This window comes from Meleagris gallopavo, chromosome 22 (genome assembly GCF_905368555.1).
Source record: "Meleagris gallopavo chromosome 22, MGAL_WU_HG_1.1, whole genome shotgun sequence".
Taxonomy (NCBI): Eukaryota; Metazoa; Chordata; class Aves; order Galliformes; family Phasianidae; genus Meleagris; species Meleagris gallopavo.
Window position 1 is genome coordinate 10,439,299 of NC_139425.1, and position 23,935 is coordinate 10,463,233.

The window sequence follows — 23,935 nt, forward strand, 5'->3', positions numbered from 1 at the left end:
ACAGCAAAGGAGAAATTTAGGAAGAGGTTTGACAGGAAAGAAAAAGGCAGACAGCCAGGATCAGATAGCTACTGTGACCAACCTGGGCACAATTCCCAGCCTCTGGCAGATGCACTGGTGACAGTGGTGAGCTCCGATCCCACAGCTGCATCCCACTGCTGGTCCTCACTGGGGAACCTCAGGCTGATGGGGAGCAGTGCTGTGATTTCTGTGGCACTGCTGTGACCCAGCATACCCAACGTGCCCAGCAGGAACCTCGATACAAAATTTCCTTTATGATTTCGTCTCTTTTATGTTCCTTTATAGGGACCTTTTTGTTGTTGTTGTTGGTTTTTTGCCCATAAAACGACGTACTTACTTTCTTGATGGGTAAGAAATAAACTGGCAGCATCTCTCCGCGGCTGTGTGCAGCGGTGATGGGGTCAGGGTTTAGCTCATGATCTGCTCAGAGCGGCTTTGTTCAGTGCCGTGCCTTTTTCAAACCGTATGCACAGAAGTGCTCTCCTGAATTAAATGATAACCGAGGGAAGAGAGGGAAAGAGGCGTTTCCACAGGCAGGAGATTGATGGCAGGTCAGTGGGGCCAGCGGCGGCAGGAAGGTTTTGCTAGAAAGGGAGAGGAGCCTGAAGGTCCTTGAAGTACGGGCTAATTCCACTCCTCACGGTGGCCTGGAAACACACAGAAGCATTTTGCTTCTCAAAATTTGGAAAAACCAAACAGGATTGGTTTTAATCTATTCAGCAGAGCTGCAAATCAGCTTGAGGTTTATTTGGCGTGTGTTTATTTGAATGGTAATCTCCAGCATTCCCAAAGGCTCCTCCAGACCAGATTTCTCGTCTCCTTCTCTTGTTCACTTGCAGGGCTTTTCTCTGCACATGCAGCCACATTTTTCATGCTCACGTTGTGCACAGTGGGGTGGTGGTGTGGGGAACCTGCTGTATGGGCCTGTGTAGGCACTGCGTGCAGGTTGCTGACACTTTGGCTGTCTCATTTTTCCTCCTGGCCTCGAGAGCTTATTTCCATCGCAGCAGGCTAACAATATTCCCTCTCCTTCCTGATATCCAGTTTTCTGCTGTGCCCAGCAGCAATAACAAGGGAGCAGAGAAGATTATACTCCACGTGGACTCGGGATGCTTTGTCTGGGGCAGGGGACATGTGGACTGTTTTCCTCGTCCCCAGTGCAGCCTTTCCAAGTGTTCACCTCTGCATGGGAAAGGAAAGGGAGGAAAAAATTATAAACTATTGCAAAACTTGTGTGGCTTTGTCCATCCACGCCGTGGTGGAGGGCCGTGGGCAGGGGGACGCTCAGCCCAGAGCACCCGGCAGGGCTGGGGGTCTGCGCTGTAGAGGACTGTAGGGCTGAGCCCCGGGAGGATGTTGAACCCTGGGGGGATGCTGAGCCCCAAGAGTGCTAGCACTGGGGATGGAGCACCACTGGGGGATGGAGACACCGGGGGGGTGGGGGGAGAGGGGAAAGTGTGGAACCCCAGAAAGTGGATGCGAGGCATGGCGAGGCGGTGAGAGCGGAGCCTCGAGCGATGCGGAGAGATGTGGAGCGGTGGGGGAGTGAATGCTCGGGGCGCCGATGGCGCGGGGCACTGGTGGAATGCAGGGCACGTGGAGGAAACTCGGGCGGAGTGGTGCAGAGGCGCGGAACCCCGAGAATGCCGGGCTGCTTGGGGGGGGCTGCGCGGCTCGGGGGCGGCGGCCGGGCCGGGGGGTGCGAACCTCGCCCTCCCCTCCCCTCCCCCGCCGTGCGGCGTGGGGCGGCGGCGGCGGCGAAGGAGGAGGGGCTGCCCAGCACGGGCAGGGTTAAAGCGCCATGTAACCGGAGCGCGGGGCTGTCGGGGGGCCGGCCGGGGCGCGGGAGGCGGCGAGTGGCGGCGCGGCCCCGCTGGACGGCGCGTCCCGTCGCGGCGCAGGTGAGCGCGGGGCCGGGCACCGGGGGAAGAACCGGGAGTTTCGGAGCCCACGGGGCTGGAGCCGCGACGCATCCTCGTGGGCGGCTTTGTTGTTCGCGGCGGCGGGGGACAATGGGGCGGGCGGGGACCGGAGCGCGGCGCCGTGTCTTTGCGGGAGCGTCCCGGGCCCCCGTCGCTCCGTGCCCGGTTACCGGGGCTCGCGGCACGGGGCAGCGGGCGGTAGCGAGGGGCTGCGGGCAGCGGCCTCGCCGCCACTTGTTGCCGGCTCTCGGCCCCGGCAGACCTGCGGGACTTGGCGACGGGCGCGCCCCGGGTTCCCTCCTCTCCCGGCCCCGCCGGCTCCTGCCGCAACTTCGCGAGTTACCGGCGCTGCGTTCCGCGGGGCTCGGCCGGGGCTGTCACGGAGGGGGCGGGCGCTGGGCTTCTCCCGCGATGCCGGGACGGCCGAGGCACGGCAGACCACGGCAAAGCCACGGGGCCCCGCTTTCCCGACGGCGAAGCGACAAATGATGCCTTCGGGGCTGGGAGGGTCCGGGGATGCTGCGGTCATCAACCCCGCGGGCACTGGGGCAGACGGGAGGGCTTCCGGGAGCCCGCGGTGGCATTGGCCGTGCTCGGCATGAACACCTTTGTTTTCCTCTCCGTGGGCCGGCGATGTGTCAGTCCATCTTCTTTCTCTCTTTCCGCAGGAGAGCGGCTCCCGGTGGTGCCTGAAGCGTGAAGTCATCCCTCGAGCTGCGCACGGAGCGCAGCGGGCGGCCGGAGTCGGGGTGCGCTCAGCTTCGGGGCAGCGGCCGAGGGGTGCGGGGGAAACACCTCCACCTCCTCCTCGTCCTCCTGCCGCCGGGCCCCGGGGAGATCCCGGGGAGAGAGGCTGCGGGGGGTGTCCCTGCGGTGTGGCAGCACAGTGCCGGGGGCTGCGGTGACACCCTCGGGGCGAGGGGTCAAGGGACACTGGGATGCTGTAGCCTGAAGAGGAGAACGGCGGTGTTTGAAATCGCTGCCCCGCAGGAGGATTTCCATTCCTGCCTTTCCCCGAACCGTAAAGAAGCGTCGAGTTGTCCCCGCGGTGGGAAGGGCGGGTGGGAGACGGGGACAGCGAAGTGTCATTGTCATCACTCCGTTCCCTTTGTGCAGGGCAGCGGGGATGCAGTAGCCGCTCCGTACCGAGGGGACCCGGGGGCCACCGCCTGCCCTGCCCGCCAGCACCGGGCTCCGCGATGAGCATGGTAACGAGCCTCGAGCGGCTGGAGCAGCGGCTGGCCGTGATGGTGGCTGCCCAGGAGACTTCCCAGGCCTGGTCTTCGCTGGGAGAGGAGGGGCCGGTTTGTGGTTTTTTGTTTTGTTTTGTTTCTTTTCTTTCAAGCGAGCTTTTACGGAATGCAAAGGGGCAATGGAGCACGGGGCGGGGGGAGGGGGGCAGAGGGGGGGCACAAAAGGGCTGCGGCGGTTCGGCGGGGAGCGGGGCAGGGAGGGCAGAAAAGGAAACGGGGGGGAAAATGGAGGGAAGTGCCGCAGCCCGGCGTGCGGGGAGGGAGAGCGGCAGCGGGGAAGGGGCCAGGCACAGGAAGCGGGCAGGGGAGGGGAGAGGCCGGCACGTTAATGAGCATATCTGCCCCAATGCGCTCCCTTTCTTACTAAACTGCCAACCCGGCGACTCTTTTCTTCGCAGGATTAGAGGGAAATGTTCGGTTTCGGGGAGCGTTAAAGGCCATTTGTGTTGCGTGATCGCCCGGAGCCGGCTGCAGAGCCGGGGTTGGAGGGAGCCGGCCCCGACCATTGGGGGCTTTTAGTTCTTTTTGTTATTCAAAGAGGGCTTGGGTGATGGCTGCCATCCCAGCCATCGCGCAGTGCTTCCCTCCAGCCTTTTGATATGCATGCCCCTGTCTGGAGGCAAAGTCCGCCCGTCTCCCCTGCAATCTCTCCACCTACTGGGGAAACCGACCTGATAAGGGCCCTTCTTCTGTTTTCTTAAGAAGGAAAACTGAAAGCGGCCCGGCCCGGAGCTGCCCCGGCCCCGAGCTGGGGCGCTCCAGGTGTGCTCTGCCCGGAGCTCAGCCGGACACAAGCGGGCACTCCCGGCCGCGGGATCCCTAAGCAGTTAATGCCATGGCACGGGCTTCAAGCAGCTTGGCAAACCGTAAAGAAGCTGGTATTGCAAAACTAGGGCGGGATCTGGAGGCAGCGGGTTTATTGTCTCCATGGGGTATGGCTGCAGGGAACGTCCCGGTCACCGAGGCAGTGTCATGGGCTGCCGGAGCGCCAGCTTCTTGGGGAGCCTCGAACATCAGAGCTGGAGTCCTGGAGTCGTTGGTTCTCCATAGGTCCTATGGGCTGTATCACTGTAGTGTCTGTCTGCTTGCATTCAGCAGGGAGAGCGCTGTGGTGCTGCTTGTCTCCTCCCCCCTGCCAGAGAGAAGCATGCGAGGGAAGTGCTCTGTTTCTTATTATTTTTGTAAGGCCCTATCTGCACATGTTGGTGTGCTTCTGCGAGGGGAGGTGAGGACAAAGAGCTCTCCAAGCTTGCAGCAGGCGGAGCTGAATGGAACCGTGGGTGACCGTGCTAGAGGTGCACGGCTCTGTGTCCTGGTACAGAAGCTGGCATGGGGAAGAGAAGGAATGGGGATGGCTGCCCAGGCAAAGCGAAGAGTTTAGCTAGCTTTGCAGCCTGTGTTTTGGTATAATGTTCCCTCTCCCGCTTGCGTATCAGAGGATGGTGATGAGATGTCCTTGAGTGATCCCAGGCTGTGCAGCTGGAGGAGTGCACGGAGCAAGCAGGCTCCTGGGGCTGTCCTCCCCGCACCTCAGAGCCACGTGTCCCCATCCCTTGCTGCCCTTCTCTGTCACATTTCCTGGCACTGTCCCTGTTCATCACCTGTACTGAAGAGAGCAGCGTGTCTGCGCTCAGTTTATGGGATTCTGAATGAGACATGTTTGTGAGATGCTCTGGTTAGTGCTAGGATGCTCTGGTTTTACTGGCAGCATCACTGCTGTCGATGATTTAGGGCTGGGGAGAGAATCCCCAGCAGCTGCTGTTCTGGGGCTATGTCTGCAAGTGTCCAGGGCAGCCGGGGGCACACGGTGAGTCTGGGCAGCTCCTGGGAGTTCTTCACTAGTCTGGGAGCAGATGTGCTACAGCAGTGGGATTTCTGTGCACAGCTGTAGGGCTTTATGTGGTTCAGGCTCCCGCCAGCGCAGTTTCCCTCCTCGTCCCTTTGTTACAGAGCTGTGTCTCTGGCCGGGGGGAGGATGTGTGCCTGGGGTCCCTACCCGGAGAGGTGGGGGCCGGGCACCTGATTCCCCCTCGCATTTGGGTTTTACCGGGGTTTTAATCCAACCCTCTGCGTCCAAAACATCAAACCCCGACTGGTCTTTGTTTGCCAGAGGTGCTGACAGATGATCTCAAAGCAGAAATCTCAATTGTTAGTGAAGCAGTCGGAGGCGATGCTGAGAGCGGGAGCGCTGGGGAAGGGGCGGCCGGGCTGGAGCCCGGGGCTGGGGGTGGGGGCTGCACTGCATCCCCCCCCGGGGCCTTGGAGGGGTGAAGCCGTTCGCTCCCCGACTCCTCGAGCTGATCTGCGTGCTCCTGAAATGACTGTGCTGGTGAAGGGGCAAGTCGCAGCACAGACCCATGGCCTGGCAATGAGGCAGCTTCGTTAGCACCGTCCTGGGTGCCTCTGGGAGAGTCTGGGAGCTTCTGGGAGCTGGCGCTTCCGAAAACACGATCCAGGAAGGGCACCCGCGGGGAGGCAGAGGCGGCGGGCGCAGGCGAGGCGTGTCCCACTGCTCCTGGAGCCCTCCGCTTCCAGCGCTGCTGCTGTGAAATGGCTGCTGCGGGGCAGGGGGTGCTGCTGGGGAATGGGAGAGGTCTCCGTGGCGGGAATGTTTGGCAACGCCCAGCTCGGGCTCAGCGTCGCTTTGCTCTTTTGGGGTCAATCTGCCTTTGGCCTCGGAGCTCCTGGCGGTTTCGGCTTTGCGGGGGTCTCGTGAAAGTGTGGCTACAGCCGCTGCGAGGAGCTGGGAGCTGCCTGACCCTGCGTGAGGAGCTGCAGGGCCGGCTGACGTGCAAATGGCTGCAGATGCAGATGTTTGTGCCGGCCCCACGCCTCTCGGGGGGCTGAGCACGGCAGGCACAGGACTTTGGCCCCGCGGTGCTGCTGGCTGTGCCTGGTCTGCAGTGCTCACCGCTGCTGCAGCTGTGGGGTGTGAGGGGCAGGAGCTCAGTGCGTGGGGCTGGGGGCTGTGGGCAGGATTGTCACCACGTGCCGCATGCACGGAGGGCATGGGAAGGGTCTGAGCCACGGCTGGGCACAGCACGGAGCCTGGGAGTGCTCCATGGACACACGGGGCTGGGAATAGCTCTGGGAATAGCCCTGGTGCTTCTCTAGGGAGACAAATGTTGGCTTGCTGGAGCTGGTGAATCTGCAGGGCCACATCCAGGGAGGTTTTGTCCAGGTGCCCATCAGCACCCAGTGTTACTGCAGATGCATCCCTAGCCAGAGCCTTCTGCCTGCTCCCGGTGCTGTAGGAGAGCTGCTAAGGGAATATGTTGTGCCTGGCCTGAATAGCTCACACAACCCGCTCTGCCTTTCCGAGGACTCTTTGGCTAAGTTTACCATCCCCTATTGCTTCCACAGGCAGCCATGAAAAAGGAGAAGAGCCATGGCCGGGATGAGGCGAACTGCAGGGCAGAGCTGATCCTCTTCGACGAGGACTGCACCGATCCCACTAAGGACACAGCTGCCCTGCTGCTGGAGGCCAATGGGAAGCCCAGCACCCCAGGTGAGTGGCACTGGGGAGTCCAAGCTTTGTGCTGCTGGGGTCAGGATGTGCCCCAGCTTTAGAGCACTTGAGTTGTGGTGCCCAGATTCTGGCTCTTGCTTGGCCAGATCGAGGGAGAGTTTCTGCTTTGGAAAAGGAGTGAATAGCAAACTTGATGAGACTATCAAAAGTGTTGCTCTCACTGCATTGTCTGAAAGATGAGGCTTCAATCTCTTCCCATCTCAACACACTGCTCTCATGAGATCAGCTCATACAGCTGAGCCTGCTCTGCTCCCTTGCACAGATGCTGGGAGCCTGGGGCTGGCACCCTTGAAGAACAAGAGGGTGAGCAAAGACCTGTCCAAGGAGGAGCTGTCCTGGCCACTCACGCTGATGGAGCCACAGGAGGTGAGTGCAGATTGGAGATCTGCCTGTGTCTGTGAGGCTTTGAAAAGAAAGAGCCATAAATTCAGCCGGGGTGACAATTCTGCGTTCCCACTACGCCATGTGCAGGGGCTGCTCACTCACACAGCCCTGCTGTAAAAATCTCATTTCATTTCGAAAGCGCTGTGCCGGATGCCAGAAGCATGCCTGGTTTGGGCTGCTGCAAACCGCAGGGGAAAAGCTGCCCTCAGTGCCTCCAGGTTGTGGGGTTGAGCGCACTCACGTGCAAGTGGGGTGTGCAAGTTCTGCCCGGGGTCTACCCTGTGCCCTCATCTCCAATGCTGTCTGTGTCCCCGTGTGCTGCTCACCTCTGTGCTCCTTCCTACAGGTGAGGCCCCGAGGCAGTGCTGGCTGGGAGAGCAGCCTCCGGCAGAAGCCCCCCGTCCGCCTCATCTTCCAGGCAGGGCAGACCCACCACGAGATGCAGATCAAGGAAACAAGCAGCGTGGAGGCTCTCAGGGAACTGCCAGCTCCGCTGCGGGTGAGAGCTGAGGGACCTGGAGCTGTGTGCGTGGCTGGGGGTGGCCTGAGTGCCGCATACCCCGTGCCTCAGTTTCCCTCTGTGGTGCGTGTGTGCCTTTGAGTTGGACGCTTTGACTGCCTGGGGTGAAATGAAGGGAGGAAAGCAAGAGATGCCCTTTTTGCTGTGTGTCTTATGCACGAAGCGGTGTTCCCTTAGCTGCACCCAGCCCTGGACCCTCTGATCCCAGCCACAGAGTCTGGGGGTCATGCTGTGCTCTAGGGAAAAGGTGGTGGGGGCTGCTCTCTGTTCCCTGTGGGTTCTCACACTACTCTCTCCCACACAGAGCTCCCGGAGGAGGACAGCCGTGCCTGTGCTCACCACCATCGACCTGACAGAGGAAGACTCACGGGACTCATCGCAGAGCAGCAGCACGCTGTCGGGGAGCAGCTCCCAGGAGGGCCAGAATGGTTCCACTGAGCTGGTGGCTGAGGAGCCAGAGAGCCGGGATGCAGGGATTGCTCTGGAGTACCAGGTAGAGGGGAGGATGTGCTCTTCCAGCACCCCCTTCTTGTGCTGGGTGGAGGGAAGGTGGTGGGTCTGTGCCCTCTGGGTGCTGGCAGCAGGGGCTGTGCAGGATGTGCACCGTCACAGCACTGAGCCGTCTGTACTGCGTGCAGCTCAGCACTGCCAGCAGCCCTGAGTGCAGCACGTGCTTGCTGGGAGCTGTGCCTGCTGGGATGGGCAGCTTCCTGCCCACAGACTGGCTTTCTGTTAGGAGATACTGAAAGGGGGAGTGAAAGCGGAGTGATTTGGTGCCTGATGGCGTCAGGGCAGGGCCTGAGACTTGCAGGAATTGGGCAATTGCTTTTCGCTGAATAATTAGGTGCCTAATTGCTGAACAAAACTTGAAGGAGTGCTCTACTCATGAGCATCAGCTCCTGTGGGAAGATCCTGGAGCCAGTGCAGTGCCGGGCTGCCTGCTGGAGGTTCTCAGCCACACCAACTAAGTGTCCCAGCTCTGTATTTGCTCTCTTTGCTCTGTCTTGGTTCCTGCTGTGCCCTGGGGGCAGCAGAGGAGGGTGGGTGCCCTCTCACTGTGCTGCAGACAGATAAATGGGTTATTGCCCTAGGAGCTGCTGGGACGTGGGAGCCAGCCCCAGCTGCCTCAAAGCATTCAAGGGAGTCTGAGGACTGGCAGCATCCTTGTAGAGCTCCACACAAGTGCTGTTGCAGCTCTGCATGGTGCCCAGCCATTCCTCTGCACCCCGCAGCAGCCCAGGGCATCCTTGTGTGGGTGCTGGGACGAAGCATGGGTGGGTCCGTGCTCCTGGCTCATCCGTGTGTTATCCTTTGCTTTCAGGATGGGAAGGAATTTGGAATTGGGGAGCTCGTCTGGGGGAAGATCAAGGGTTTCTCCTGGTGGCCAGCGATTGTTGTTTCCTACAGAGCCACATCCAAACGCCAGGCGGTGTCGGGCATGCGATGGGTGCAGTGGTTTGGGGACGGGAAGTTCTCTGAGGTGAGCCTGCTGCTTCTGGCTGGAGGTGGGCTGGAGCCCCTCCTGTGCCAATCCCTGTGATCTGTGCCCATTTCTGCGGCTGCCTGTGCCTGGGGGTGGGTGTGTGTGTCCAGCTGCAGCCTCCCCAGAGCAGGGAGTGCAGCACTTTGCAATCTGGAGCTCTGGGATGCTCTCCTGACTCTGGTGCTGGCAGCCCACCCCCTTCCCATCTTCCTTCCTGGTTTGTCCGAGCTGTCCCTGCTCACTCTGTGCCCTGCTGAGCACTGCCCTCCCACACAGCCCCATGCTGGGTGCCATGCTGCAGAGGCTCAGTGCCAGCAGAGGGTGCACACAGCCTATCATAGCCACGTGTGCAATGATTCCTCTGCCCTCCCTCCCTGCTGCAGCGTGGCTTGCTCCATGCAAAGCTACTGCTAACTTCTCTGCCAGATGGGATATGGGGCTATATGGGGACAGGAGCAAGTTGTGTCCTTGCTCAACACTGAGGTTTTGTCCCTCTGTCTCAGGTTTCTGCAGACAAGCTGGTAGGACTGATGGCCTTCAGACAGCATTTCAATACTGCCACGTTCAATAAGCTGGTCTCCTACCGCCGAGCCATATACCATGCCCTGGAGGTATAACTGCAGAGCAGAGCTGGGCTGTATGGGGAGCACAGGGCGGGGGGCAGCTGGGGGCTGGCGTGGCCGTGGCACTCCCAGTGCTGGAATCTGGCAGCTGCTGCTGCTGGGAAGGGGAGGGGACCATCCCCCCGTGCCTTGTCACTGTGCTCCACTGCCCTCCTCTTGCAGGTTGCCAGGAGCCGCTCAGGGAAGACGTTCACATCTGCCCCTGGGGAGTCCCTGGAGGAGCAGCTGAAGCCCATGATCGATTGGGCGCTCACCGGCTTCAAACCACTGGGTGTGAAAGGGCTGCAGCCACCCAAAAGCTCAGGTGGGCTGGTGGTAGGAGCTGAGCATGGTGCTGGGGGCTCCAAAAAGCATGCTGAAGCACTCTCCAAAATGTTGCTCTTGGCAGTGAAATGTGATCTATGGCTATCTGGGGGCTGTGGATCTGGGGCAGCAGTGGGAGCACAGACCCCATGGAGAGGGGAGCAAACATAGTCAGGTCCCACTCAGCTCCTCCCTCGGTTCATCTGCTAGGAGGAGGAAGAAGGAGCAAAAATATTAGTTCCGCCCTGCAATGGATGCCAGTAGGCAGAGATGATCTCTGCTGATTTGCAGGGTTGTGGCATCCCATATGAGCACTGCACCCTGGGGTGAGCCGGAGCCTCGAGGAAGGGCTCTGGGGTGGGACTGTGACAAAGCTAGGAGGCTGATGTCCTCACGTGTCCCCACTGGAGCTGCCTGTCCCTTGCAGAAAATGGGGCCCTGAGGAACGGCACAGAGGAGGTGCTGTGCCTCGAGCACTGTCCTCCCACCAAGAGGCTGAAGAGCAACCCCTGCAACAGCAGCAAGGAGCAGCGCATGGAGGAGGACCAGACTCGAGGTACTGGGCTGTGGTGTGGGCAGTGCATGGGTTCCTAAATAAAAAAAACCCTTTGTGCTCTGGCTGGGCTCACTTGTGCCTTAAAGACCAAACTGTGACTGCAGAACTGCAAGTCGGGCTCCGTTAGCTGCTCAGCATGAAAGTTACTTTGTGGAATGCTAAATCTTCTTTTTTATTTTTTTTTAAAGAACAAATGGTTTCCGAAGTTACGAACAACAGCGGGAGTCTGGAAGGTAAGCATTTGCCTGTTCCATCCTGCTACAAGGGCTGGGAATGATGGAAGTGCTGGAGGGCAGCACCAGACAGAATCCATCGGTCCTTTTTTAAATGCACTGTGCTAAACTGGGGACAGGGCTGCAAGGCTGGGACCTGCCAACAGCTGGGGCGGTGTCCCCAGCTCCACTTGGTCCCTTGACCATGGGCTGTAAGGAGCCATGGGGTGAGTGGAGCTCTCTCTGCCCTCAGACAGCTGCTTGTCATGCGGGAGGAGGAACCCAGCCACCTTCCACCCGCTGTTTGAGGGGGGCCTGTGCCACACCTGCAGGGTAAGAGCGGCCAGCAAGGCTGCAGCCATCGAGTTGGGAATGGGATGGGGGTGATAGGGGAAACTGCCAGACCTGAGCCTGCCATGCCCACCGCAGGGTCATCCCTTGGCGTGGTCCCCTCTGAGTTCCCTGCATGCTGTGGGTGGTGCCCACAAGGCACTGAGGATGCACATCTCTGAGCTGGGGTTAGGGGGGAGCTGAGTACAGATCCTGATGCTTTCCTCCCATCTGCCCTCTGCCAGGATAGATTCCTGGAGCTCTTCTACATGTATGACGAAGATGGCTACCAGTCCTACTGCACCGTGTGCTGCGAGGGCAAGGAGCTGCTGCTCTGCAGCAATGCCAGCTGCTGCAGGTGGGTTCCCCCGTGCCTTGGAAGTCCCTGCAGAGCTTGGTGCTGGGCTGGGGGTCAGGGGGTAGCAGGGCACTACAGTGAGGCAAAACAGAGCTGGCTGCACTTGGGCAGGTCCTGGGGAGGGTGGTAGGAGATTTACCCAGACTTAAATCATCAGTCTGTGTCAGCAGCCCTAAATCCTGGGATGCGTCAGTCGGGGAGAGCATTCTTCAAAATGGGACAGGGCTGCAGGAGAGGCTGGGCTGACACCTAGGGGTGCTGTGTCTGGGCAGGTGCTTCTGTGTGGAATGCCTGGAGGTCCTGGTGGGACGAGGCTCATCGGCCAAGGCGAAAGAGCAGGAGCCTTGGAACTGTTACATGTGCCAACCCCAGAGGAGCTATGGGGTGCTGCAGCGCCGGCAGGACTGGAGCTCGCGTCTGCAGGACTTCTTCACCAGTGACAAGGGGCAGGAATATGTAAGGGCTGAGGGTAGTGAGCCTGGTGCACAGGGTTAGGGGAGAGGGGTTAATGGTCCTGGCCCTGCCTCAATCTCATCTAGGCTATGCAGGTGTGCTGGGCTCATCCCCCCACGGATGCTCCCTGTGAAGGGAACTGGACTTGGGGAGCGTTGCAGCACTGCCCTGAGCTCCGCAGGGCTCTGCTGCAAGGGGAAACAGGGTCTCACTGCTGTCTTCCATTACAGGATGCACCCAAAATCTACCCAGCGGTGCCACCAGCCAAGAGGAGACCCATCAGAGTGCTCTCTCTGTTTGATGGCATAGCAACAGGTGAGGTGCTGGAAGAAGGGCTGTGCCGTAGCCTCAAGCCTATCAGAAAGCTTGGGGAGAAGGGGATGGGGCGGGTGCGTCCCCATCGGTGGAGGCAGGGAGGAGAGCAGGGGGTGAGGATGATGCCCACAGGCTGTGCTGGGTGCTGCATGTGGGCACTGTGGTCCCGGCGCAAAGCCCTCAGCCCCCCATCCCCGGGCAGGGTACCTGGTGCTGAAGGACCTGGGCATCCAAGTGGAGAAGTACATCGCCTCTGAGATCTGCGAGGATCCCCTGGCAGTGGGCACCGTGCGGCACGAGGGCAACATCACCTATGTGCACGACGTCAGGAACATCACCAAGAGAAATGTGAGCTGCACTGCGCTTGGCTCAGGGTGGGTTGGGTGGGTGCTGTGCCCCGATAACCAGCTGTCTGCCCGCTGCAGATCGAGGAGTGGGGTCCCTTTGACCTGGTGATTGGCGGCAGCCCCTGTAACGACCTCTCGCTCGCCAGCCCGCCCAGGAAAGCTCCGTACGGTGAGGCTGTTTGGCCCCACGGGGCTGGGAGCCCCCAGGCTGCCTGGGGCCGGCGACGCAGTTCTGCGGTGGCTCCGTCCGGGGATGCGTGCCAAGCGCTGTCTCCCCCAGGCCCACCAGAGCCCGTCCCCACGCCTCAGCCAAACCTGCGGGGCCGCGGGCGGTCCCCTCCTAACACCCCTGCTGGGTCCCCCCGCACGGAGGGCACCGGGCGGCTCTTCTTCGAGTTCTACCATCTGCTCAACTACGCCCGTCCCAAGGCTGGAGAGGAGCGGCCCTTCTTCTGGATGTTTGAGAACGTGGTGGCCATGAGGGTCAACGACAAGAGGGACATTTCTCGGTTCCTGGAGGTAGGGATCGCTCGGCTTTGGGAAGGGCGCAAGAATGGGGCACCCACACTTACCCACGGAAGGCTGCTCCCAGCAAAAAAAAGCCCTGACCCCTCTGCTAACTTGCTTTCCCTCTCTCGGGCTGCAGTGTAACCCTGTTATGATCGACGCTATCAAGATATCGGCTGCACACAGAGCACGCTACTTCTGGGGCAACCTCCCAGGGATGAACAGGTAACGTTCAGCCATGGTTTCATTTTGTTTGTGGTACTTGCAAGGCTCTGTGCTGCTTGACATTGCGGTGTTGCTGTCCCCAGAGCTGCAGCCACCGGAGGGAAGTGCTGCTGCTGTGCGTAGTGCTTGGATGTGTGCCGAGCTGAGCCCAGCTCGAGGCTCTGTTCACACCTTATAGCAACCCCAAATTTACTGCAAAGTGCAACATAATGAGTGGGGGTAGAGCAGACTGCAATTGCTAGCAGTCCTGCACTCCACGTGCACAAGGTGGAGTTTTTGCTTACTAAGGCCTCAGCCAGCAAACACAGGCTCATTTTTTTTTCACTTGTTTATATTTAAATTGCCAATATTTGTTGGAATTGAAACTAATTAAAGCTGAACCAGAGGCATGCAGGGATTTGAAAGTTAAACAGCAATTACTGAGCCATTGTCAGGCCGTGCCCTTGGAGATGTGGCAGTTGAACTCCCATCCAACCAGTGGGAGCACCGTTGTTACCCAGAGGATCCTGGGGCAGTGCTGGGAATAGGTCTCATGGTGCAGGGGCCATGGGCTCAAGGCTCCTCCAAAAGTGTTACCGGGAAAAATGGGCAGTGGTGACATGGGCTGACACTGAACAAGTTGTGCAAGGTGCTCTGAGATGAGTGAGCAATAAGCACAAGCCAAGATTACTCTCTATTTTTGACCTTAGTATGGGAGCCTGGAGAACTGACTCACTGCCTTCCCTTGTTTGTAATACTTGTCTGTGGTGCTACCAGGGTCTGGTGGCTGTGGGGTGTGATGGCACTGAGGTCTGGTGGCACGTGGGGACTGTGAGGGGTGGCTGTGAGGCCGGGAGGCTGAATGGGAGCCATATGGGCACGGGGCAGCTGCTGAGCGTCACCCATTCCTCTGCCCTGCAGGATCTTTGGCTTCCCCCTGCACTGCACCGACGTCTCCAACATCAGCCGCGGGGCTCGCCAGAAGCTGCTCGGGAGGTCCTGGAGCATCCCTGTCATCCAGCACCTCTTCTCCCCTCTCAAGGATTACTTTGCCTGCGAGTAGCCCACGCTGCATCCCTCGTCTCTCCGTCACAACGCAGCTCTGCTGCCCGAGGAGGGCTCAGCCCTGTGCCCACCATTCCCAGCACTGTGCCCCCGCTGCCGCAGGGCTCGGGAAGCGCCTTCAACCAAAGAACCTGGCCGGGTGCCTTCCTGATGGGATTACAGACAGCACTGCCTGGGAAATGATGGACAAAACGAGCTTTAATCACCCAGCACAAAGCTGCGTGCATCACTGATGAGGCGAGAAGTCTCTTCCAGAGCATTAAACGTTCCGCTTGAGCCCAGAGCTGGAAAGCAGTGAGTGGTGGAGGCAGCTGCTGGCGTGCTGCAAATGTGGACTACAGAGCTGCTCACCTCCTAAACAAGCATAAACCTCTCTTGAAACGACTGCCAAAAATCCTCAAGCTGCAGCAGCAGGTGTGAGGGCCCCGGGTCAGGTTATGTACACTGAACATGCAGAATACACAAACCAAATCTTTTTTTATTTTTTATTTTTTAAGACCTTTTGTAAAACTTTAAATTTTGTTGTTTAATGTCTGTTGCTGCTTTAAGGCATTATGTAAGAATGTGGAGACTCCTAGACCTGAATGTAGCTGAAACTGAACTGTGAGCTGATAGAATTACTTTTCTAGTTAGGGAGATACTGTTTTATGCATTCGGCTGTAGTTTACAGATATTCACTACGTCCTTTTCCAAGCATTTCCCTTTTTTTCCTGATGTTTCAAAATCCTGCTGAGTGGGTTGAATGGTTACATTGGGGCTGGGAAATCGGGCCGCAGTGACCAGAGGGGAAAATGTTCTGAGAATGAGTGCATGGTGTAGGCAGGGCGGGCAGTGTTACCACCCCCTGCTGTCACCCACCAGCAGCCAAGGTCCACAGTGCCACAGATGCCCATCCCTCTGCCACCCCATCCCATGAGTTTTGTTTCTTGAAGCCACGTGGGCTCCCCTCCGTCGCATCCTCTATTTCATGTGCCGGATCTCATGTCCCTTCCCGTCTGATCAAAAGGAAAATAGAGAAAAAAGGACTTGGGGAAAGCAAACAATGATAAAAGGGGAACGAGAACAGTCCTGGCATTAAGCTGACTTGATGAGAATCGCAGTAGACAAGTCTTCCTTGGAACGCTGCCTTTTATGGTGTGCTCATAAACATGTTGCAAGGAGGTAGATCTCAGAAATGCCTTTTTTAATGCTTTGTAAAGGTTTCTAACTCTCCCTGGTGCTATTTTTTTAGTTAAAGGATTTTTGATGTCCAAAGTTTTGTGGGTTTTTATACAATCTTTTAAAATAAGAGGAAAAGAAAAAAAAAAACATACTGTTTTGTTGAATGTGTTTCATACGGTGTTTTGGTTTGTTTTTTTTTGTACTGGGAACTCAAAACGGTGCCTTGTCCGAGCAGTTTACCGATTTTCGTATGGGGAAAGAAAAGGGACCGATAATCTCGCGTTTACCACGCAGCACCGCGGAATTAAAAGACTGAAAGCAGTGTTTCTGTGCCAGCGGGCGGCGCGCATTGCGCGCACCGCGTTCATTCATCGCCGAGCCCCGCCGGCACGCGGCCTCCCGGAGAGCGCTAATGAATGGGCCGCGGAGTGGGCGGGGCTAGCGGGACCCACCAATCGCAAGAGAGCGTTCAGATGAGTGGGCGGAGCCGCTCGGTGGCCCCGCCCCCGTACCGGCACGCCGTTCTTCCTGCGCTGCGGCCGCCGTGACGTTGCGCGGGTGACGCGAGCGCGCCGCGTGCGCGTGACGTGGTCCCGGGCAGCGGGCGGGGCCGGTTTGAACGCGGAGGAGACGGGGCGAGAGCGGGGCAGGTAACGGGCCGGGAGGGGCCGGGCGGCCGGCGGAACGCGGGGTCGGGGTAGCCGGGTGCGGGCGCGCGGGGCCGGCGGGCGCGGGGAGCTCGGGTGCGGCGTGCGGGGCTCGGCCTGGCTCCGGGCGCGCCCCTCCGCGGGGGCCGCGCGGCGGAGGAGGCGGCGGGAGGAGGGAGGGGCGCGGGCCCTGCGCTGTGCTGCGGGGGCGTGCGGGCGGCCGTGCCCGTCGTGCTGCTGCGGGGAGGCGTCGCTTTGCGGCGCGGGTTCACCCCGCGGGGAAGGAAGATCGGAGCGGGTGGGGGGCCGGGAGGTGCGGGGGGGGGGGTAAAGCTGCGTGCGGGGCTCCGAGCGCGATGGGGCTGCGGCGTGAGCGGGTGCGGCGGTCCCACCCGCTGCTCTGTCTGGCAGAAAATGGCTGTGAATGTGTACTCCACGTCGGTGACGAGCGACAACCTGAGCCGGCACGACATGCTGGCGTGGATCAACGAATCCCTGCAGCTGACGCTGACCAAAATCGAGCAGCTGTGCTCAGGTGAGGGGTGCGGGGAGGGGCGTCCGGGTTTGGTTTGGGGCTGAGAGGTGGCGAAGAGGTCCGTGGAAGCAGCCGTGTGTAGCTGTGTGTGTAGTGGGAGCGGAGCTGTGGGCAGTGCTGGGCCTGCATTTGGTGTTATAATGGGGTTGGGGTTTGGAGTTGTATCGAAATGGTTTTTAATAGTGAAAACGTGATGGGAGTGTAATGGGAAGTTATGATCTGCTACAGTGTAAGTGGGATAAGAAGAAATTAGGGTCAGTGTAGAGAAAAGGCTCCTAAGAGAGGCTGTTTACTAGTGGGGAACCCAAGTATTTAGCCTGCACTGGCAGAAGTCCTGGAAGTGCAGTAAGGAGCATAAACGGATGTGATTCCTTATGGGGGAAAACCATTGGGAGGTGCCTGCGGGTTCAGACAGGGCACAGGGGTGTGAGGGAAGACACCGGTGGGTCTGGGTTCACACCTGGGAATTCCCACCCCCCTGTAGTGAAGAAGCACCTCAGCCTGACCCGGAATCACTGTGAGCTGATCTGCCAGAACTGAATATCTGGTGGTTGTTGCAGCGAAAGGGGAAGTGCTGGTGCTCCAGAAGTGAAGTCACATGTCGTCGTGCAGGGAGGAGTGTGTGGGAGGAGGCTGGGTGAAAGGAACGGAGCAATAATGGTCTGTGGGGTAACGCGGAAAGAAAAGCAAACCCAAGGCTAAAAAGGCAGCCTGGGTGAGAGGCGGTGATTTGAATAACTGCAGCAGGGAGATGAAAGGGCCTGGGTGAGAGGTAGGAGAACATCTCGCACGGTGAGGTTGGAATAAGGCGTCGGGGGCTGAACAAAAGGAGGCAGAAGTTTACGTTTGGAGCTGGCAGTGCAGTGTGTGGCTGAGGAAGGAGCGTTCCCAAAGATGGAGAGAAGGAGGGAACTCAGCATACACGTCGGGCAGGTATTTCTGGTGGCTTCTGTCTAATAAGGTGATGCAGGAAAAACTCTAGGGATGGAGGAAACTGAAGATCTGCAGCCACAAAGAGAAGCGATGAGCACTGCTGGGCTGAGCTCAGTGTGCTCCACCTCAGTGTGGGGCCCAGAAGCTTTGCAGGGAGCTGGGCTGGCTCAGGGCAATGCAGTGCACTGCTTCTTGGCCTCGTGCCCCTCAGGCGTTTGCCATGCAGCTATTTGGTTTAGGTTAAGGCTCCCATTGCTCTCCGTGTCCCCTGAATTCTTTGATGAGGGGTGAGATGTAACGCTCAGCATGCTGTGCTTGTATTGCCGATGACACACAAGTGTGCATCATCACTGCAGAGTAATAATGCAGTTTTCAACTGTCTTTATGGGGGGTGTGTGTGTGTTGTGCAAAAGCTCATCACTGGGGGTGGCTCTCTGCTTGAACCACGTCCCCCCCCCTTGCTGTTACAGTGAGAGCTCAATTGAAGGACTTGAAGGATTTAAAATGAACAGTAGGAAATAATGTCTTATTTCAGTTCTCTGATTAAAGTGTGACTTAAATTGGATAGTTTGAGTTGGAAGGGACCCATACAGTTCTCCTCCAACCTCTGCAGTGCACAGGGACACCCACAGCTCCATCAGTGCTCACAGCCCCCAGCCTGACCTGAGTGCCTGCAGGGATGGGGCACCCACCTCATCTCTGTGCCACTGCCTCACCACTCTCATTGTAAAAACCTTCTTCTTTACATCCCTTCTGAACCTCCCCTCCTTTAGCTTGAAACGTTTCCCCTTGTCTTATCACGCAGACCCTGCTAAAGAGTCTCTCCCCTCCTTTCTTACACCCCCTTTAGATGCTGAAAGGAAATATGATTCAACTTACTTTTCTCTCTTACTTCTGAGAGCACCTTGAACTTTGTAGCTAATAAATAAGACACTATTTTAATAACAACGAAACGTAATTTTTAGAAGAATATTTTTTTCCAGTTCAGCTCTATTAATGCTGGGAAGAGTACTGATGCCCATGAGGGATGAAATGCCACATTGTGTTGGATTTTTCCTCTTGGAATTACAGAGGTGTTACTGCTCTTGAGTACAAGAGGTCAAGCCACGGGGCCAGATCCTTAGTTCTGCAGCTTGTTTAAGCCACACTTCCAAATTGGGCCAAGGGGTCCTGTTATCTCCTTTCTGCTCCTCTAAAGCCTTGTGCAGCGGTGGAATGAGGCTGGGCAGTGTGCTGCTCTGGCTGATCATCTGTTGTTCATCATGGAATGGTGTTCTTCTCTCTCACAGGTGCTGCTTACTGCCAGTTCATGGACATGCTCTTCCCAGGTTCAGTAGCTCTCAAGAAAGTGAAGTTTCAAGCAAAATTGGAACACGAGTACATTCAGAACTTCAAGGTTCTACAAGCAGGTTTCAAACGAATGGGCGTTGACAAAGTAAGTTGGGTTGGAGTTGCTTCTCCTTGTTCCTGGGATCCAAATGGGTACTTTCCAATCTGGGGGCAGGGTTTGGTTGTTGGCTTGCAAATCTCACAAGTTTTGGTTCACACCTAAATTAATGTAATATTGACTAGAGCAAAGGTTGGATTTGCAGTTTTTAATGGTGGAGGTAGTTTCTTCCATATTAATTCAACTTAAGTAGTGTTGACCAATACTGAAACCTGAGAAGTCATGTTTGAGCTTATGTGGCATGGAGCTGTTCCTAACAGTGCATCCCAATAACCTGTTGGTGTGGTGGTCTTAAGGATTTCCCATTCCCCTTTACCAGTGTGTGTTGTTCCACCGGTGAGAATGGGATCTTTGAAAAAAAACGTGTTTGGATCAAGTGAGGGCTGTGCTTATGGAAGAGTGCTTTATGGAGGCAGTAGTTGTTGATGCAATGCAGAGCATTCCCTTGCTAAAGCAGCTCCCAGTGAAGAGGGCATCTCATGCTGTGTTGGCCAACAGCTCCAACGCTGCACCTCTCCTCTTCCCCGGGGCTGTACCTGGAGCAGTGTGCCCAGGGCAGGGCTGTGCTCACAGGGAATCAAACGGGGAATCAAGGGAATGCCTTCTGCCCACTGCCGGATCTCAGGCCCTCAACTCGTGGCTTACAGGCAAGACTTCACAATTTACTGCTTTTTCTCCAAAATAAACGAAGAATTACATTTGCTTCCAATTTAAAAACCCTTATGATATAAGGCAGAGAGGTTCTTTCCCCCTACAACGCGTTTTATTATTGATTGCTGTTTTTTTTTTCCTCCAGATAATTCCTGTGGACAAATTAGTGAAAGGAAAATTTCAGGACAACTTTGAATTTGTTCAGTGGTTCAAAAAATTTTTTGATGCAAACTATGATGGGAAGGAGTATGACCCCGTGGCTGCCCGACAAGGCCAGGAGACAATGGCACCAAACCTCGTTGCTCCAGTGGTGAACAAACCCAAGAAACCTCTCGGTACTGGCAGTGCAGGTAGAAATGAGTTCAAGATGATCTCGAGCCTTTAAAAACTGAAGAAAATGAGGCTGGGTCACTGTTTCAGTATCTAAAGGGGCTGTAAGAAAGAAGGGAACGGACTCTTAAGCAGGGTCTGTGTGATAGGACGAGGGGAGGTGGCTTCAAGCTAAAGGAGAGGAGGTTTGGATAGGGTATAAGGGAGAAGGTTTTGACAATAAAGGCGGTGAGGCAGTGGCACAGAGATGAGGTGGGTGCCCATCCCTGCAGGCACTCGGGTCAGGCTGGGGGCTGTGAGCACTGATGGAGCTGTGGGTGTCCCTGTGCACTGCAGGGGGTTGGGCCGGATGGCCTTTAAGGATCCCTTCCAACTCAAACCATTTAAAGCTTAAAATTGGATTTAAAATTGGTGTATGAAGATGTCATGTCTTATCTCAAATGCTGGGCTTCAGTCTCTGAGTGAGTTACCTGGGAGCTACAGAAGGAAAATGGCAAGGGTTGGTGTCAGGATGTGCTGAAGGCAATGGACGTGGCATGGGGGGGTGAAGAAGGAACACTTCATTGATGAACGTGTCTTCAAATTGTGATGGCCCTGGAAGGGGGTCCCCACCTCTGGGGGAGGAGGAGGGGTGTTCTGAGAATAAGTAACAGCACGTCTATCTTGCAGCCCCACAGAGGCCCATTGTTGCACAGAGGACCCCAGCAACTCCCAAAGGCAGCACTGGGATGGTCAAAAAGGCTGCGGGAGATGATGAATCAGCAGGATTGATTGAGCAGGTGTGTGCCAGAATGGCCTGAGGTACTGACCTGGGCTTTGTGTTGGATGTATAGATACTTAATAGCATGAAATGGCTGTGCTGGGGAGAGACAGATCACTTTCTTCTGTCTAGTAGGTTCATTTAAAATGGCTTAATCAGAAGCCTTCAGTGTGGTGGCCTTGCTCTCCTGATAGCAGCAAAGCCCCTTTTGCTGTACAAGCCCCCAGACATTTAAATCTGCTGTGTCCCATATCACGCATAGCTTTGCTTTCAAGTATTTCCACAGCTGTGTTGCAGCTATCACAGCATTCCAACGGAACTATGAGCAGCTGCTGCGTCCCCGAAATGCTGAATGCAATGGAGCTGAAGCTGCCATCAGTGTGAGGGCTGTCCTGGAGGAATGTGTTAGCAGAGGAAGCTGCAGGCAGTTGGATTTTTACCCATGCAATAAGCCTTTAGAATTTCCATGTGGTACTGCACGTGTTGGGCTGGGTGTCGGCTGTAGAAATACTCCAGCTTGAGAAATAGAGCTCCTCTTGCCCTAACAGCCTTTCCCTGATGTCTTGGTTACTTCCGAAGTGCTTTGCTTACAAACACACCTCTGAGCGTCTCGGGGGCCCCCACCTTAAGGACAGACACCTCTGCGTTCTCTCTGGTGGGTAAATCATTGTTGATTCTTGTGGGCAGATCAACGTGTTGAAGCTCACTGTTGAAGACCTGGAGAAGGAGAGGGACTTCTACTTCGGCAAATTGCGGAACATTGAGCTGATCTGCCAGGAGAACGAAGGGGAGAACGACCCAGTGCTGCAGAGGATTGTGGAAATTCTTTATGCCACAGATGTAAGTCATCCTCCCCCCGTCCTGCCCCACTATGGGAAGCTGTCTTGGTTTGTTTTTTTTTACTTGTTTTCTACCTTTTTGTCCCCTTTAAATGTATGACCAGATGCCACTGTTATAGTCAGGCCACAAACGTGGTTGGGTTCTCCTGAGGAGTGTGTAACACAGAGGTCAGAGCTGAAGAAAGTGAGTTTTCTGGTGACACTGAGTGGTTGACTGAAGGGTACTTCGTTGTCAGGATCCAAAGTAGGACTAGCTAAATGAAAGGAGCGTGCAGAGAGCCTGGGGGTGCTTGGGTGCTGGCTTCTCATCGAGCCCTCGTTGTGTTCCCTGCAGGAAGGCTTTGTGATACCTGACGAAGGAGCGCCGCAGGAGGAGCAAGAAGAGTATTAACAGACCACATACTGTACCAGCAGAGCAGCAACATCGGAATTCTGTGCCCCAGATCATGTGCTTAACTGTAAAATACTCCACTTTATTCTTAGAGGACTCACTGGTTTCTTTTCATAAGCAAAAAAGTTACCTCTTCTTAAAGTGCACTTTGCGGAAGTTTCACTCTTTTTGCAGTGGGTTTGAGTTAGGAACTCTCTCTCACTCTGTAGCAGAGCAGTATTCACATCTAGGTGGTATATTTAGGGAGCAAGAGGCTGAACATTTGGAACTCGTTGGTTTGCTGGTAAACACTGGTTCGTGGAAAGACTTTTTTTGTACCTGAGGTGGTGTGTAGTAGAGAACGTAAAGACTCTGACTCATGGAAAGATGGAGTTAATGTGAAATTGCAGCACGGAAATGATAATAAAATGCCTTAAGAGTATTTAAAATAATGCTTCCAAATGCCAAAATTGAAGTAATGTGACAGGAGATTTTATGTGCTTCATCCTGGGGAGACGCTCCGCTCCCCTCCCTGCTGTCCGAGGGGCTCTTAAACAAACCTCCATTCCTGCACAAAGCTGCTTACCGAGTGATTAGTTCTCAATGAAATAGGCCTTAATGTTGCCTGTCACAAGATTAGAGGGAGTATGAACAGCTGAGACACATAAATTACCTTGAGGACTGCTAAAGCATTTTTTTCTATGGCATTGTGGCTAATGGCTTTGCCAAAACGTACTGTGTTTTCTGTATAAAAAAAAAAAAAGCTCCATAAATGAAAGCAGAGGGCACCAGTCTTACTGCCTACAAGGTTCTTCTGAAGTACTTTCCTCCTTTCTGCTTGTTCTGTTTATTGCTGTTGGTGTGCTTACAGCCTCGCACCCTTCCCTTCCCCATCCCGAGGAGCTCTGATCCAACCCTGTGGTTGCAGCAGGGTTGGGCTGTGCAGCTCATAGAATGAAAGTGAATTGAGCACATGAGGATGATGATTTTCTCTTTTCTTTTCTATTTTTCTCAGACCAGGGCTTATCCAATAGTAACGCTTGCCAGTTCAGTGGTCTTCTGGGGTCAAAACTAAGAGATGCTGGCTAACAGAGCTAATGTTATTGCAGAAAATACAGTACTGAGACTAACTTAAATATTAATATTTAAAGTACTTTCTTTAATTGTCCCCTTTTTTTTTTTTTTTTTTTTGGCTCTCATGCCCCCTCATTACTGTTGTGTTTGGCAAGATCCTGCAAGACTTCTGATTCCCCTCCACTACTGAGATCCATCAGTCCTGTTGTGCTGTATTCATTCGTTCCTGGTGGTAGCTTGTCCTAAAACGTGTGTAGGAGAGCATCTTATGGTAATTGTTGTGTAGTGCATGAATCTTTGTGAAATTCAGAGAAAAACCCAAATTCAGTGAATGCCAAAAAAATGCAAGTATCCAGCCATTGTTTGAAATTGCAGTGGTGCTATTTCTCTTGTGGCCTTTTAGACTTTTGTTGCCCTAAAACTCCATTTTACTGAGAAAACCATATTTGACTTGGATTTTTCTTGACAGGGTTTTTCTATTTTAAGCAGTTTCTAAATAAAGTTCTGTATTTCAAGAGTGTCATGTCTGCTGGAGTGTCTCGTGCTTTCAGATGTGATCAGGCAGCCCTAGAGCTCGCAGTGCTTCTCATGCTGGAGCGGTGAGGACCTGCAGTGTCAGCTCTCGCCCTCCCACCCTAGCTGTGTCCCTGTGGGTAGCAGGAATGCTGAAGCTTCCCTTGGAGTGTGCTGGGGGAAGCATTGCTACAGTTCATCCCCACCACTGAGATGTTGTCCTCCTGCAGTGCTCTATGGGTGCTTTGTTCTACAGGATGGACATCACTGGTGCTGGAGCTGGGGTTGGA

At 55.9% G+C, this 23,935-nt stretch overlaps 2 protein-coding genes across 6 annotated transcripts; both read left to right on the top strand.

Annotated features, from left to right (window-relative positions):
* The first annotated feature begins 1,809 nt into the window (after nt 1-1,809).
* DNMT3B (DNA methyltransferase 3 beta) lies at nt 1,810-15,808 on the top strand. 4 transcript variants are annotated; one of them, XM_085241276.1, is made up of 21 exons: nt 1,810-1,922; nt 2,612-2,692; nt 3,060-3,247; nt 6,560-6,704; nt 6,988-7,091; nt 7,456-7,608; nt 7,934-8,122; nt 8,951-9,109; nt 9,616-9,723; nt 9,898-10,039; nt 10,466-10,594; nt 10,783-10,827; nt 11,060-11,139; nt 11,382-11,494; nt 11,767-11,950; nt 12,178-12,262; nt 12,465-12,610; nt 12,688-12,778; nt 12,890-13,128; nt 13,256-13,341; nt 14,242-15,808. In XM_085241276.1, the coding sequence occupies exons 3-21, from the start codon at nt 3,143-3,145 to the stop codon at nt 14,381-14,383; spliced, it is 2,445 nt and encodes an 814-aa protein (XP_085097402.1). In that variant the 5' UTR covers nt 1,810-1,922; nt 2,612-2,692; nt 3,060-3,142; the 3' UTR covers nt 14,384-15,808. The 4 variants fall into 4 exon arrangements, with proteins under 4 accessions (XP_085097402.1, XP_085097400.1, XP_010720914.2 ...); XM_085241274.1 differs by having other exon boundaries at nt 12,688-13,128; XM_010722612.3 differs by lacking the exon at nt 1,810-1,922 and having other exon boundaries at nt 2,084-2,692; nt 12,688-13,128.
* Nucleotides 15,809-16,040: 232 nt separating this feature from the next.
* Nucleotides 16,041-23,652, top strand: MAPRE1 (microtubule associated protein RP/EB family member 1). 2 transcript variants are annotated; one of them, XM_085241310.1, is made up of 7 exons: nt 16,041-16,196; nt 16,605-16,728; nt 18,951-19,096; nt 19,905-20,094; nt 20,759-20,868; nt 21,537-21,689; nt 22,023-23,652. In XM_085241310.1, the coding sequence occupies exons 2-7, from the start codon at nt 16,608-16,610 to the stop codon at nt 22,077-22,079; spliced, it is 777 nt and encodes a 258-aa protein (XP_085097436.1). In that variant the 5' UTR covers nt 16,041-16,196; nt 16,605-16,607; the 3' UTR covers nt 22,080-23,652. The 2 variants fall into 2 exon arrangements, with proteins under 2 accessions (XP_085097436.1, XP_085097435.1); XM_085241309.1 differs by having other exon boundaries at nt 16,042-16,196; nt 19,905-20,109.
* The last annotated feature ends 283 nt before the right edge of the window (nt 23,653-23,935 follow it).